Source organism: Euprymna scolopes, chromosome 7, assembly GCF_053919585.1.
Source record: "Euprymna scolopes isolate OS-2025 chromosome 7, ASM5391958v1, whole genome shotgun sequence".
Lineage (NCBI taxonomy): Eukaryota > Metazoa > Mollusca > Cephalopoda > Sepiida > Sepiolidae > Euprymna > Euprymna scolopes.
In genome coordinates, this window is record NC_136488.1 from 113,153,214 (window position 1) to 113,170,874 (window position 17,661).

At 28.4% G+C, this 17,661-nt stretch overlaps 1 protein-coding gene across 23 annotated transcripts in view; it reads right to left on the bottom strand.

Annotated features, from left to right (window-relative positions):
* Positions 1–17,661, bottom strand: part of LOC145279892 (protein scribble homolog) — a 772,271-nt gene that overhangs the window by 25,378 nt on the left and 729,232 nt on the right. For 22 of the 23 annotated variants that reach the window (XM_080131386.1, XM_080131379.1, XM_080131375.1 and 19 more), the window contains 2 exons: positions 13,091–13,227; positions 11,530–11,585 (listed from right to left, as the gene is read on the bottom strand). In XM_080131386.1, the coding sequence (XP_079987512.1) occupies positions 11,530–11,585; positions 13,091–13,227 (193 nt within the window). Of the gene's footprint in view, positions 1–4,543; positions 5,127–11,529; positions 11,586–13,090; positions 13,228–17,661 lie in introns of those variants that run through there. The other variant, XM_080131388.1, reaches the window with a different exon arrangement.

The following is a 17,661-nucleotide window of genomic DNA, read 5'->3' on the forward strand; positions in this document are numbered from 1 at the left end:
CACACCATCAATATCTGCAACAGAGGGATGAAACTTTCAGGTCACGAATGTATATGTTCAGTCATCATAACAATGCTCTCTGATTTAGTTGGGTGGAATAAAAATAGGAGGCATTACTTTTGGAATATCCCTCATAGAAAATATGCTTTAATAGAATTTTGTGTTAAATGAAATGAATTATTTAAAAAAAGAAAACAAAACTCGAATATTGAATTAATTTTTAAAAGAACATGCAGATTAGTTATTCTTCTTGAAGTCACACACATATGCATAACTGAGTTTATTAAGAAGTTTTAATATCAATAATCTTAATTAACTTTATGAAAAATATATATACATAAAATTTTATCCAATTGGGCAATTAATTAAGCTTTATATAATAATTCTAGACCACTTAATACAAGCAATAAAACAAATAAAAATAGGAAACAATCCAAAATGTGGTTTAATTCACCTTATAGTAAGCATATTCTCTTGAATATTCCAAAAATCTTTTATAGTATCATTAATAAGAACTTTTCTAAAGATAGTAAATTGGGTAAACTCTTTAATAAAAATACTATTAAACTATTATTCTCCACTACTAAAAAGCTAACAAAATCTATAATAGCATATAATAACACTAAAATACAAAAGATTTTTTTGTTTGTTTGTTTAACCAGCATACTGATCTTCTTTGGGTCATTTAAGGCTGTATATAAGATTTAAATTTTTAGATACTTTCAGAGTCAATTTTCGCTGGGTATATTCAAGCAATGTTTTGGTATAGTTTGTTATTTGATGGTATTTTTATTTTATGGTAAAGATTTGCTCTTTTTAAGAAATTTAGAATGGTTTTAGGATTTTCTTTATCAAAGAGTTCTTTTAAGTTTGTGGTCTTGTAGTAGTGTTGACAAATTTGTGTGAGATCATAGCAGTCAAGTAAAAAGTGTTTCACTATATAAGGTTTGTGACATGGGAGGTTCTTCACTTTTTAGTATGAAGGAGCGAGTTATGTATGCGTGTCCTATACGGATATGTGATAAGACTACTTCTTTACATGATTTTTTTTAATTTAGTAGTTTTTTTTTTAATATAGGCATAATTTGGAAGAGTTTGTTGTTTTGGCAATTGTTCCAGTTTTCTTGTCATTTCTTTGTAATAAAATTATTTATTGAAGGTTTGTAGTCTATTTATAGGACCTTTATGTCACTTACTTGAAGTTTTAGTGAATTTTTGGCTGCCATGTCAGCTTTTTCATTTCCACGGAAACCATAGTGACCATCCAACAAAAAAAAAGAAAGTTTTGTGTTGCATGATAGAATGGATCCTTTGTAGCAGTTTGATTAAGAAGGAATTATTTAATTTTTGATTTTTTAATGATTCAAATACTGATAATGAGTCTACAAATATGAATTTCTTGGAGTTTTGGTTGATGATAATACCTAGAGCCAATTTTATTTGTAATTTCTGCACTATAGATTGAGGAGTTATTTGGTAACCTTTTCTGCCAAATAGTATTTTCTGAAATAGCGCCACATCCCACTTTGTTTTGATTTTTGGAACCATCCGTGTAAATGTGTGTCCAATTTGGGTAAGAATCCAGAATGTTGTTTAGTTTTTATCTATAGTCTGAGGGGTGAGTATTGGATTTAGAATATATTGTCAGGTCTAGTATGACTTTAGGTTGATTTAACAGCCAGGGTGGGAGTTCTGTAAGACTTACCTCGTGTATGCTGGTTTGATCTATTGAGTTTTCTGTAAGTGGTTTTATTGTTTCTTCCATGTAGAGACCAAAGGGTTTAATTGCATTTTCTTTTTGTTTAAATAGATGTGTGTAGTTGGGATTGAAAGTGCATTGATAGGCAGAATTTTTGGGGTTTGATTTTAGTTTTAGATAATATTGTAAGCCTAATTTTTCATGTCTCAATTTTAATGAAGACTCATAGGCTTCAGCATATAAGCTTTCTATTGAGGAGGTTTTGAATGCACCCAAGGCATGTCTTAATCCTGTGTGATGGATAGAATCTAGAGTTTTAAGATAACTTTTTCTTGTTAAACCATATATGAAGCTTCCATAATCTAGTTTGGCTCTTATCAGGGTTCTATATAATTTTAGGAGTGATGAGCAGTTTGATCCTCACTCAGTATTTGCTATAACCCTTAATAGTTGTAGGATTTTAAGTGAGAGATGAGGGAGAGTTTTTTTGTCAGAAATGTCCAAGAAATTTATGTTGGTCAGCTACGAGGGGTGTAATGCTCCTGACCCACTTCCCGTAGCAGTAGAGCAACGAAACTTGGCACAGTTATTAGTCTTTCTCTACATAGGAACCACCCAGAGTTATGCATTTCTCCCATCGTTTGATGCAACTCTGGAGACTGTTTTTGTAGAACACCCCAGGTTGGTCCTCCAACCACGACGTGACTTCAGAAACCAAGGCTGCATCATCTGAGAAACGCATTCCTTTCAAAAACAACTTCATGGCTGGGAAAAGGTGAAAGTCAGAGGGTGCAAGGTCAGGAGAGTAGGGAGGATGGGGAAGGATTTCACAACCACATGCCTGTGCTTCTGATCTGGTGACATGCGAGTTGTGGACCAGAGCGTTGTCCTGCAGGAGGAGGGTACCTTTGCTGATTTTGCCCCACCTCTTGATTTTGATAGCTTCTCATAATTTCCTCAAAAGTGAAGCATAATAGGCTCCTGTAATTGTGGTACCCTTTGCCAGGAAATCTGTCATCACTACACCGTCCTGGTCCCAGAAGACTGTGAGCATGACTGACCTTGCCAGCGGGGGCTGCACCCTTGCCTTCTTTGGAGGTGGTGAGTCAAAGTGCTTCCACTGCATTGACTGGGCTTTGATCTCTGGATCATAGTGATGGACCCAGGTTTCATCCTGTGTAATCAGTCTTTTGAAAAACTTTGACTCATCTTCTTGGCACATCTCCAAATTCATCCTCGAGCACTCGACATCTTCTCGCTTCTGGAATGGGAATCCATCTGGCAGACACCTTATGCATATGCAAATGGTCATGAATGATAGTTTCCACAGACTCTGTACTAATCTTGACATCTTGGGCTATTTGGCGAAGAGTAATGCGCCGATCTTCCAAAATGGCAGTCTCAACTTGACGGACAGATGCCTCATCAATGGCAGAAAGGCAGGGGGGGTGCGAGCAGGTCTGGGAGCTGTTTCCACAGACATATAGCCATGTATGAATTCACGATGCCAGTGTTTTACAAGGTCATATGATGGGGCATTATCACCATAAGTTTCTTTCATTTCATCAAAAGTCTCCTGTGGTGTGCATCCTTTCAAATACAAAAAACGGATCACTGCTCGACATTCAACAGGCTCCATTTCACACCTGACTACGTTCAGACACCTGTAAAACAGAAACCACAACTAATTCAGAGCTGTAATTTGCCACATAACCCGTAGAGATATAAATCATTGCACATGCAAAATTTCAACTAGATCAGACAATTGGAAGTGGGTCAGGGGCATTACTTATTGCACGCCCCTCATATTTCGATTTTTGTTCCTTTTCAGTTAAGAGTAGGATCATTGTGCATTTTTCTATGATTACAGAAATGGATATATTTAGTTTTGGTTATAGAAAATTTAAAGCCATTTTCTGTGGTCCATTGTATTAGTTTGTTTATGCACATCTGTAATTGGCGTTCTGAGGTATGAATATTTTTTTATCTATGGCAGATTACAAGGTCGTCCACATATAAGGAGCCATTTATCTCATTGTTTAGACAATTTACAATGTTATTAATTTTTATATTAAATAGCGTAACTGATAAAATACATCCTTGTGGGACTCCTTCTTCCTGTGCTTTTGTGTCTGATAGGGTTGGTCCGATTCTTACTTTAAAACTTCTATCAGATAGAAAATCTTTTATCAGGATGGGTAGTCTGCCCTTTAATCCAAGGTTGTAAAGGTCTTTTATTATACCCTGTCGCCATGTTGTATCGTATGCCTTTTCTAAATCAAAAAAGATAGCCATTGCATGTTCTTTTTTAATGAAAGCTTCTTTGATAAAGGTCTCCAATCGGAATATGTTGTCCATTATTCCTCTTTTGTTTCTAAAACCACTTTGTAGGTTGCCAATTGAGCCATTGGTTTCCAGTCGTTTATCATTCTTTCAAATGTTTTGCAGAGACAACTTGTCAATGCAATTGGTCTGAAATTTTGTGCATCTGAACTGTCTTTCTCTGGCTTAGGGATGGAGATCATGATAGGAGGTTTCCAGCTAATTGGTAGTTTTCTCATGAAAACTATTTTGTTGCATGTGTTTAAAAGATGTGATATTGATTTGGGAGGAAGTTGTTTCAGAAGCTCATAATGTATCTCATTCGTACCGGTAGCTGCATTATGTGCTTCGTTTATGGCTTTTAGGAGTTCATTTTTAGTAAAACGATAGTTTTTGTATTCTTCTTTGTTGAAGTTTAATTTGTTTATCTTTTTTTCTATATCTTGTTTTATCTTTTGGAACTATTGACTGCAATTTTTACTGGTATTGTTTTGAAAAGTTTCAGCGAGAAGATTCACTATATTTTTTGTCTCTGTTATTTTAATGTTGTTTTGTAGGAGATGACTCAAAGGGGAGGATAAGCTTTTATCCGAAATTTTCCTTACCACGTTCCACACTTGTTTGTATTTGAGTTTATTATATTTATATAATCTTTCCATGGTGTCCTTTTTGCTTCTTTGATAACTTTACAAGCTATTGCTTTTTTTTACTTAAAAAAGTTTAGATTGTATTTTGTTGGCAGGGAGTTGAATTTTCGTAAAGCAGCTTTATGTTGGTGAATTGCTTTTTGGCATTCATCGTTAAACCAGGGTCTTTGTTGTTTGTTAGTTCTGCTACTTTTAGGTATACATTCATGTAATGTTTTAGAAAAATATTCTATATATTTATTTGGGTTTTCCTCCTCTGAGAGTTTTTGTTGGCATTTTTTTTATATTCCTCCCAATTTGCTTTTTTTATTTTCCATTGGGAGAGATGGAGTTTTGATTCCGATTTGTTAAAATCACTGGGAAATGGTCGCTAACTCATGAATCTTCCAGAACTTTCCAGTTGTAGTCCATGAAGATAGTGGCACCACACAATGATAGATCTAGTGCTGAGTAAGTGCCTGAAACGGGATAAAAGTATATGTTTGATTTATTGTTTAATATACACAAGTCATTATCGTTAATAATTTTTTCAAGATTTTTCCTTTCTTATCCAAGTATGCAGACCCCCATATATTATTGTGACTATTGAAATCACCTAACAGTAAGAAGGGCTTGGGTAACTGATTTATTATTTTATTCAGCTCTGTTTCATTTACTGGATCCTAGGGTGGGATGTAGATAGTGCAGATATTTATAGTTCTGTGTAGTGTGGCTGCTGCAGCAATGGCTTGAATATTAGTGTTTAGATTTATTTTGTTTTGTGGGATATTATTTCTAATAAGTATAGATACTCATTGTGGATGTGATTGTATTGTTTGTAGTTTTTACATTCATTTTATCTTCAGTTTTTCAAAAGGTTTCTTGGAGACATATGATGGCTGGTTGATGGTTTGTTATAAGAAGTCATAGGTCATGTATGTTGGGTTTTAGGCCCCAGCAGTTCCAGTGGATGATTTTTTGGGTCATGATTAGATTTTATGTATTTGTTTTTGACTTTTGTTAGTCATTAGTGTCTGATCTTCGATCTTCTGTGTCCATTTCCTCAAATTTGTTTTGGATTGAGTCTCTTGGTCTGTAAGTTGAGTATGGTCTGTTTATTTTGGTTTAAGCATCTTTATTAGTTGGTGGTTTGTTTCCTTTTCCTTCATGGGCACTTTTTGGTGTCTGTTTTTTTTTGTTTTTTTTTAATGAGAGGGGTTGTTTCTGTGGGTGTTGTAGCACTTTGGGGTTTTGTGGGTCTTTTAAGTTGAGTTTTGGTTTGAGAGTTTTGTTCAGTTTTGTAATCTTTATTTTTGTTGTTGATTTGTTTTATAGTTTTATTGAACTCTTTCATTAGTTTCCTTACTTCATTGAGTAATTTCATAATGTCTTCCAGTTTGATAGGTTTGCTTTTGGTTATTTGGATCGGTGATATGCTATTTTTTCTTTTTTTTTTTTGGTTATTTCAGAGTATCTTGTATTTTTGGCTAGGTTGCGAACTTCTTGGAAGGTTATATTTTTGGTATATTTTATTAATTTCTTTTTCTTTCTTCCATTTGTCGCATTCTTTGGAGTTTGCACTATGGCCTTTTTGGCAATTGATACATTTTGGCTCTTTTTGGCAATCTGCATGGGTCTCATTTTCTCCACATGCATACTGGAGAGCGCGTGCACCGGTCTTGATGGTGTCTGTACCTTTGAGAGTTGTAGCATCTGAGAGGGTTTGGTATGTGAATATGGAAAAATCAGCTGATTTTATGTTCAACTCTAAGACTACAAGTAAAATAAAGAATGAGAAAATAGTGAGGTGGAGAATTGAACGATCTTGTTTCTCTTTTGAGAACTTAACAGCTGATACACTGTCAAGAGTATGCTGCACGCCATCAAACGGGGATAAACTCCAAATGCTACATAACAATCTCTGTCACCCAGGCATTACTCGAATGGTTCATGCTGTGAAGTATAGAAACTTGCCTTTCTCGGTCGAGGAAGTAAAAAGAATTATAAATTCTTGCTGAACGTGTGCTGAAATAAAGCCTCAGTATTATACACTCAGAACTGCTGTTTTAATAAACGTAACATGAGCGTTCGAAAGACTAAATCTTGATTTTAAAGGACCAAGCAAAACAAGAAACTGATATATATTAACTGTTGTCCACGAATATTCACGGTTTCCTTTTGCCTTCCCTAGTTCAGACATATCGGCTACTGCAATTATACAATGCCTCTGTTCATTATTCACTGTCTTTGGAGTTCCTGCCTACATACATTCGGACAGAGAGGCTTCTTTCATGTCAGAGCAGCTTTGACAATTTCTACAGGAACGAAGAGTAGCTATAAACAGACAACTAAGGATAACAGCCAATGTGAAATATATAACAGCCAATGTGAAATATATAACAGCGAATGTGAAATATATAACAGCGAATGTGAAATATATAACAGCCAATGTGAAATATATAACAGCCAATGTGAAATATATAACAGCCAATGTGAAATATATAACAGCCAATGTGAAATATATAACAGCCAATGTGAAATATATAACAGCATTATTTGGAAGACAGTTCAATTGGCTGCCTTAAATAATGGATGTTCGATTGATAATTGGTAAAATCTCCTTCCTGTTGCATTAGACGCCATACAATCCATATTGTGTACCACCACGAATGCCACCTCACATGAAAGGTTTTTACCTTTTCAGCGATAGAGTTTGGCGGGAGCTTCGCTTCCATCTTGGCTCTATCAATCCGGTACTGTGTTTCTAAGACAATATGCATGTTACACCAAGAACTGTCCCTTGGTAGACGAGGTAGAGCTTATAGATGTTAACCCCCGGTATGCTCTAGTATGACACGCAGACGGTACAAAGTCTAATGTGTCTCTCAGAGACCTAGCACCTGCCAGAAATGTACCAGGACCACGGACAATCTCTGAGGACAGACCAACTCCCCTTGACACTGAAGCCCCTTCGGAATATCAAGACACTGAAATTTCTCCTGACACGTTGTCTAATGACACTGTCTCCGTTGAGGCTCCGTCAGACACTTCGGATCGACCAACACCTGAATCCCTGACAGATGAAGAACTAGCACTGAAAAAACATGTTCAACCAGAGACTGACTCTGATGCAGAACGGCCTGCTCTTCTAAGAAGGAAACATTTTGGAGCAAGCTTAATCAGTTTATTGTCTAATGTGGAGAGTGTGAGCATACTTTCTTGTGTTTGTCTGATTTAGTGCTAGCCATGACCAACTGATTGATTGGATTGGGCCTATTCAACCCAAGTAACCCTTAACCCAAGTAAGAGACAAAGTGGCGTGTTGCATCTTATGTGCTAATAGGACCTTGAACATGATCTGCTCAACCACCAGGATCCCATCCTTAGATATTACGGGTTGCCACCCACGGTCAACAGGTGCAGGGAGGCAGTCAGTGTATTCTAATGCCCCACCAACAGGGCAATACAAAAGGTTTCACAAGTTGAATAGTATAACAGAAAATAATTGCAATTGTGGAAATAAGAATAATTGTCTATTAAGTGGAAACTGCTTAACTTCAAATGTAGTATATAAATGTGAAGTAATTGCTGCAAATAATACTATGCCTTACATCGGATCTGCCAAACACATTAAAAAAAAAAGATACTGAACTAACTGTAGAACATGATAAATCTTCAACTTCTTTAGCTAGATATATTTGCTAATTTTAAGTAAAAAAACATGTTAAGAACTGAAATAGTCAATTTTAGGAAAAACAAATAAATATATATATATATAATAAAAGAAAAAATAATTTGTGTACTTTGGAATCCTTCCATATAGTAACATCTAAGGAAAATTTACTCAATAAAACACAAGGAATTATACAAAATTGTATGCATAGAATGAGATATATGCTGACATATTTCAAATCTCTGGAAATTCTAAATTAATAATTTAGGTAAAACTTATATATGAATGTATAGTTGATGATGATGATTCAGTAATTTATTTTATAATTAATAATAACAGAAAGTTTAAAAAAGTGAAATGAGAATAAAACATTTATTATAACTGATTAAACCTGCATCTCCTTTCTTTAAAAATCGCACATGTCTAGATGTTTAATTTTAAAAAGGGTCTTTCAACCTTTTTTCTTTTCTTTTTCTCTTCTTTCTGTTTTTTTCTATTCGGTTTTAAGTTTTATTAAATGACTGTTTTCGAGTAAAACCAGAGGTATATTGTTGCCTGACAATGTTTTTTAAGACTGAAACAGTAAATTTATTGTAGCGACTTATGGTAATTTTGTTTATCTAAATTGAATAAAATAATATCTTGTTCTTTTAATTGAGCACTATCAACAGCTTCATTGAAATTCCATTGTTCTTACTTTTGGATATTTCTAACTTGGTATATGTATATTGGTACAAAAATAACAGTTGTTTTTGTAATTGCTATTACTTAGTCCTATATTATTAGAAATACATCAAATAGGTACTGTTTTTTGTAAAGACATGTCATTTTATAATTTAATAATGAATCATTTTGTTTGTTCCAGATTTTTATCTGGAACAAACAAAATAATTCATTATCAAATTATAAAATGACATGTCTTTACAAAAAACAGTACAAAAAAGTACAAAATGTTGTCAATTAAACATGTTCAAGAAGTTATTCTCAGGAGTCCAAAGCAATCTGTTCTGAAACATTCTGCCGCCCTTGGAATTAGCATTCGCTATACAAGGAAGAGCTTCATCTATATAGATTTTTTCTTGTGTGGATATGTTAAGAAACGTGTTTATCAGAAAAAAAGCCATGTTACATTTAAGAATTAAAGGAGGATATTCATCTTGTTATTACAGAAATAGACAGAAATCTGCTGCAGAGAGTGAATGCAAACTTTCATAAACGCATTCATGCAGGTGCATCATCAAAAATGGGCATCACATGAGGGACAATTTTTTTTAACATAGGAGTCACCATTTATCAAGGCCCGGAGGCCACTTGAAGATAGGGGTTATAGAGTGTACGGTAGTCAATGGGATAATATTGTAGTAATCGTTAGTAATAGAAATTTGGTAAACTGGATTACTTAAAGGGGCGGTTCATTAAGAATTTGTTTATGTTGGACTTGAAGACAATCAAGTTGTAGTCAGCTGGGAAGCAGGCAAATGGAAGAGAGTTCCACAGTCGTGCAGTTCTAAGAAAGAAGCTTTGTTCATGGAATCCAAGTCTTGATTTAGCACAGATAAAGAGTGAGGAAAATTATTGACAGTGGTTTTAGCTAGACGAGTGTTTTTCATGAAAGATTGAAGTGGTGGGGCCAGAGATCATATTCCACACTTGACTTTATAAAATCTTTTTGAATAAATTGATAAAAAATGATCTCATTTTCAATAAAATATTATATTTCATTATTTTTTAAAAAACACCTATTTCTGCCAACCATGTGTGCATATATATACATGTATATATATTGATTGATTTTTTGCTACAAAACAGATACTCTCAAGAATTGTAAATGTCAACTGAATTAAAGGAATAATTATAAGATGAATCATGAACTTTGGAATATAGACTTTTGTCATTCATTCACTATATATATATATATATATATATATATATATATATATATATTGGTTATGATGAAAAAATGTCATGTTTTGTAATATATATATGTGGATGTGTGTGTGTATATCAGAAAGCAATATTTGGCACTTGTATTCTGTAGGCATAAAAATCGGATAAAATATTGGATTGGCTCTGTTATGTGTTTTAATTTATAAGATTTAGGATTGTTAAATAACGATTGCATTGATTTTTAGATATCATTTTCTATCCCCATTGTGAACATTTAAAAATGATAATATATAGAAGTAGTACCTACCCAATACCGGGAATTTTGTACTTTTAATTTAGTTTCTCTTTTGTTGTTGTTGTTGATGATGATGATGATGATGATGAAGAAAATTGAATTACAATAAAATTTAATTCATTCACTTAAACATAATTGTACAGAAAGGTTATTATAAACTAAATTTGCATTGATAATTTCAGTCATTCTCTTTATCAATGGAATTAAATCAGCTTCAAAATCTAAATAACTGTAAATTAATAAAACTGTAAAACACAATATAAAACAGTTTTGTCACTTTGGTAACATTGAAACAATAATTGTAAATTTATAAAACACTAGAAAGAAAAAAAAAGAAAATTATAAACTAAATGTTAAAACAATTAGGTCAATGGAAGAACATTAAAACAATACTTGTAATTTTATAATAAAAACCTGAAAAAGAAAAAATAATAAACTCATCTTTTGTATTTGTCTTTTTTTTAAGTTCTCATAAGAGATTTACAATAACAGCAGAACCTAAATATGTAGTCTAAATATGTAATCTTTATATATGTTAATATTTCAATATTTCTTATTTTATTTATGTTTCATTTGTATCCAATTTTTCTTTAAGATTTTAGTACTAGTCACTGAATCAGCCTAACCAAAAATTGATGTTTTATTCTATTTCAATATTGAATGGATGTTAATATGTTTATTTATATGTCTTGTTAAAATTTATGCTTTATTTATTCATCCTACATTTATGCTTTTAGTATGAGCCACTTTATGTTAGTTGAATATATGGATTCGCAATGTTAGCCTGCAAACTATTTTCTTTCTGAACAGATAAAAAGTCAGTCTCAAAATATTGACTGAACAATTTGGTATCTTTAGTGCTGTGGGCTGAGTTTTCAGTCTTTTCATCAATCCAACATATAGTGTCAATTGAAATATATACATATATATAATTTACACAATTTTAAATGTATAATATTAAGAAGAAGAAGAAGAAGAAGAAGAAGAAGAAGAAGAAGAAGAAGAAGAAGAAAAGCTCTATATTTACCACGTTATCACTTTCTCCATTCTGGGTCGTTCCAGTTTCTTCTGACGAATCAGCATCTAAAATCATTAGAAAATTGTCTCTTAGTTTTTCTAAATAAAATAAAACCCTCACAAATAAATCTAATTTATAAAGGAAAGTGTGTGTGTGTGTGTGTGTGGTTTGACTAAAGCAATTAAAAATGCACTTACATCATCATATTCTGTATGATCCTGGATTGGTTATGATGAAAAAAATACAGTAATTACCATGTTTTGTAATGTCCTTTTTTTTATCAGGGACAAATTCACTCTTCACCAGTTTACATGGATTGTCATCTCAGTACGACGTTATTTCTTTTCTTTCTGTTATTTAGTTATTTGATTCCTTGATACCAATGAATGTATGTAGAGGAGGAATTGTGTTTAAAGATAACGTGCCTAAGAATGTGCAGATAAGTTTTCAAATAAATATATGAAACAATCTGTTTTTATAACTCTTCTATTTCGTTATCTCCACCTCAGACACATAAAAGATCTTTCTAAAGATATTCAGTTTTATCATTCCAGAAGATAAATAGTTGGATCATTCTACTGCTCCAGAAAGTATCTCACTCCGGATGCAATTCTCTACCTATATAAGAGCCAAATACGTCCTAAAATGGAATACTGTTGCCACATTTGGGTAAGAATTTTTTTTTTTTTTACACAGTGATCACCACCTATCAAGGCCCGGAAGCCACTCAGGGATAAGGGTTATTGCAAGTACATTACGAATTGCTCATAAAACCCTTACATGCCTTGACAGGATACAAAACCATTTTCGAAATCTACCTTTTCACTACCCTACTACCTTTTCCTAACAAAAGGGACGTTGCAAGTCTATCATTAACTAATCATGGCAGGTGCTTGACTGATAGTTTCCCCCTGCAAAACATTCGCAATAAATACTCGTTTAGCTACAACAACTGTCAATAGTTTCTCTTACTCTCTATCAGTGCCTAAAACTAAACAAAATTTCCATAAACAAGGTTTCTTTTCTAGAACTGTCCACTGTGGAATACAATACTGTGGGGCTGTTTCCCAGCTAACTATAACATGCCCGTTTTCAAGTCTAATGTAATTAAATTCTTATGCTTAAATAATCAAACCCACCAAAGTTCCGCTATTACCAATCATCAAGCTATCCAACACTCATTAACCTGTATCCTCAAATGGCCCTTAGGCAGTGACTCTCTAGTAAAAAAAATTATATATATATATATTAATACAAATGTTAGTACATAGTTTTGATGACAAAATCAGTCATTTTATTTTAGTCCAATTCAATAAATATCCCAGACTCAAGTGAAAGTCCATCAAACAATTCTGTAGCAAAAATCCTGCCATAGGACAGAAAAATTATTTTTCAACTTTTTAGTTTCTTTTTCTATAATTCTGACTTCAGTTCAAAAAATCTAAAAGCCTTTTTTAAATATAATGATTGCTATAAAATATATTTAGTTTGTTGACTTTCTAGAAAACGTTTCTTGTTTATTACTTAACTGAAAATATCTTTTCATTAATAAGAAAAATTGGGTACGTACCAGCGAATGCAATATCCATAGAAGAGAACTGGTTTGCTTTCTGTTTAGCCTCCTCAAGTGAGACATTCTGTGACAATTCATGAGCCTTATCAATCACAGCCTTTGCTCGGAGTGCCGCATCGTCTAACGATTTCATCCTGTAGTTTCCATGATATAAAAAAATAATACATGATTAAATCAGCAAGATCACAAAAATAAATAAATCAGAAATAGCTTTAAGAATAGTCCTCATCTTTGTAAAAGAAAATGATAAAACTTTTAACGCATTGATTAACTGAATCCTTAGAAAATGATCCACAGCCTGTAATAGAATGGGGCTAATAACAGATGGTCATATTCAACATTAAGATGACAAATTTCTTTTTCTTTAATAATTGTGATAAAAAAAAATGAAAAACATTGTAATGGCTGATAAAACACTTTGTTCCCAAGAGTCCAGTGTTTATAATAGATAATATGTAATTTTATAATAAATAATATGTTTATTTTTATTAATTTTATTTATAGCAAACTATTATCCTTATCTTTCTTACTAACAACTACGAAACACAATGTTTCAGCTAACTATTCCTCTGGCCTTCGTCAGGTGGCAACCGTGACAGGATAGGAACTCCGAATCTCCTAACTGCCTTCTCAGTAAACGAAACAACTAAGATGAGGATAATAATCCACGATAAATAAACAATAAATAATACTCATCTCAATAATGAATTCCAATTAAAATAATATATATACCATTCGGTACGGACCCGACCATGAAAGATCAGATAATCAATAAACTTGGATTTATAAGACTAAAAAGTCCAACCTTGATCACCCATCGGGGCCCGTGGCACAGTGGATAGAGACGTTGACTCTCTATGGTTCCAGGTGAAAATTGTCTGAAGATAGCAGTTTTAATCCTACCCAAAGCTGGCCATAGGCTTACTTGGCCAAAAACGTGGTGACACAACAACAACTATGGATGGCAGTAATTGCTGAAAATGCAGTCAGGAGATTCGGAGTTCCTATCCCGTCGCGGTTACCACCTGATGAAGGCCAGAGGAATAGTTGGCTGAAACATCGTGAAACAACAACTAAGAAAGATGAGGATAATAGTCCGCAATAAATAAAATTAAGAAATAATACTCATCACAATAATGAATTCCAATTAAATCATATGTTTATTTTTATATTTATTGTTTATATGTCTATTTCTATATATATTATTTGTTGTTTATATGTTTATTTTTATATTTATTATTTATTGTTTATATGTTTATTTTTATATTTATAATTTATTGTTTATATGTCTATTTTTATATTTATTATTTATATGTTTATTTTTATATTTATTATTTATTCTTTATATTTCTATTTTTATATTTATTATTTATTGTTTATATGTCTATTTTTATATTTATTATTTATTCTTTATATTTCTATTTTTGTATTTATTATTTATATGTCTATTTTTATATTTATTATTTATTGTTTATATGTTTATTTTTATATTTATTATTTATTGTTTATATGTTTATTTTTATATGTATTATTTATTGTTTATATTTCTATTTTATATTTATTATTTATTGTTTATATGTCTATTTTTATATTTATTATTTATTCTTTATATTTCTATTTTTATATTTATTATTTATATGTTTATTTTTATATTTATTATTTATTGTTTATATGTTTATGTTTATATTTACTATTTATTGTTTATATGCCTATTTTTATATTTATTATTTATTGTTTATATGTCAATTTTTATATTTATTATTTATTGTTTATATTTCTATTTTAATATTTATTATTTATTGTTAATATTTCTATTTTTATATTTATTATTTATATTTATATTTTAATATTTATTATTTATTGTTTATATTTCTATTTTTATATTTATTATTCATTGTTTATGTGTCTATTTTTATATTTATTATTTATTGTTTATATGTCTATTTTTATATTTATTATTTATTGTTTATATGCCTATTTTTATATTTATTATTTATTGTTTATATTTCTATTTTTATATTTATTATTTATTGTTTATATTTCTATTTTTATATTTATTATTCATTGTTTATATGTCTATTTTATATTTATTATTTATTGTTTATATGTTTATTTTTATATTTATTATTTATATGTTCATTTTTATATGTATTATTTATTGTTTATATGTCTATTTTTATATTTATTATTCATTGTTTATATGTCTATTTTATATTTATTATTTATTGTTTATATGTCTATTTTTATATTTATTATTTATATGTTCATTTTTATATTTATTATTTATTGTTTATATTTCTATTTTTATATTTATTATTTATTGTTTATATGTCTATTTTTATATTTATTATTTATTGTTTATATGTCTATTTTTATATTTATTATTTATATGTTCATTTTTATATTTATTATTTATTGTTTATATTTCTATTTTTATATTTATTATTTATTGTTTATATGCCTATTTTTATATTTATTATTTATTGTTTATATGTCTATTTTTATATGTATTATTTATTGTTTATATGTCTATTTTTATATTTATTATTTATTGTTTATATGCCTATTTTTATATTTATTATTTATTGTTTATATGTCTATTTTTATATTTATTATTTATTGTTTATATGCCTATTTTTATATTTATTATTTATTGTTTATATGTCTATTTTTATATTTATTATTTGTTGTTTATATTTCTATTTTCATATTTATTATTTATTGTTCATATGTTTATTTTTATATTTATTATTTATTGTTTATATTTCTATTTTTATATTTATTATTTATTGTTTATATGTTTATTTTTATATTCATTATTTATTGTTTATATGTCTATTTTTATATTTATTATTTATTGTTTATATGTCTATTTTTATATTTATTATTTATTGTTTATATGCCTATTTTTATATTTATTATTTATTGTTTATATGTCTATTTTTATATTTATTGTTTATATGTTTATTTTTATATTTATTATGTATTGTTTATAAGTCTATTTTATATTTATTATTTATTGTTTATATGTTTATTTTTATATTTATTATTTATTGTTTATATGTTTATTTTTATATTTATTATTTATTATTTATATGTCTATTTTTATATTTATTATTTATTGTTTATATGCCTATTTTTATATTTATTATTTTTATACCTATTTTTATATTTGTTATTTATTGTTTATATGTCTATTTTCATATTTATTATTTATTGTTTATATGTCTATTTTAATATTTATTATTTATTGTTTATATTTCTATTTTATATTTATTATTTATTGTTTATATGTCTATTTTATATTTATTATTTATTGTTTATATGTTTATTTTTATATTTATTATTTACCGTTTATATGCCTATTTTTATATTTATTATTTATTGTTTATATGTTTAGTTTTATATTTACTAGTTATTGTTTATATTTCTATTTTTATATTTATTATTTATTGTTTATATGTCTATATAAATTATTTATTTATTGTTTATATGTCAATTTTAATATTTATTATTTATTGTTTATATGTCAATTTTTATATTTATTATTTATTGTTTATATGTTTATTTTTATATTTATTATTTATTGTTTATATGTTTATTTTTATATTTATAATTTATTGTTTATATGTTTATTTTTATATTTATTATTTATTGTTTATATGTCTATTTTTATATTTATTATTTATTGTTTATATGTCTATTTTTATATTTATTATTTATTGTTTATATACCTATTTTTATATTATTATTTATTATTTATATTTATATTTTTATATTTATTATTTATTGTTTCTATGTCAATTTCTATATTTATTATTTATTGTTTATATGCCTATTTTTTTATTTATAATTTATTGTTTATATGTTTATTTTTATATTTATAATTTATTGTTTATCTGTCTATTTTTATATTTATTATTTATTGTTTATATACCTATTTTTATATTATTATTTATTAGTTATATTTCTATTTTTATATTTATTATTTATTGTTTCTATGTCAATTTTTATATTTATTATTTATTGTTTATATGTTTATTTTTATATTTATAATTTATTGTTTATATGTTTATTTTTATATTTATTATTTATTGTTTATTTTTATATTTATAATTTATTGTTTATATGTCTATTTTTATATTTATTATTTATTGTTTATATACCTATTTTTATATTATTATTTATTATTTATATTTCTATTTTTATATTTATTATTTATTGTTTCTATGTCAATTTTTATATTTATTATTTATTGTTTATATGTTTATTTTTATATTTATAATTTATTGTTTATATGTTTATTTTTATATTTATTATTTATTGTTTATTTTTATATTTATAATTTATTGTTTATATGTCTATTTTTTTATTTATTATTTATTGTTTATATGTCTATTTTTATATTTATTATTTATTGTTTATATGCCTATTTTTATATTGATTATTTATTGTTAATATTTCTATTTTTATATTTATTATTTATTGTTTATATGTCAATTTTAATATTTATTATTTATTGTTTATATGTCAATTTTTATATTTATTATTTATTGTTTATATGTTTA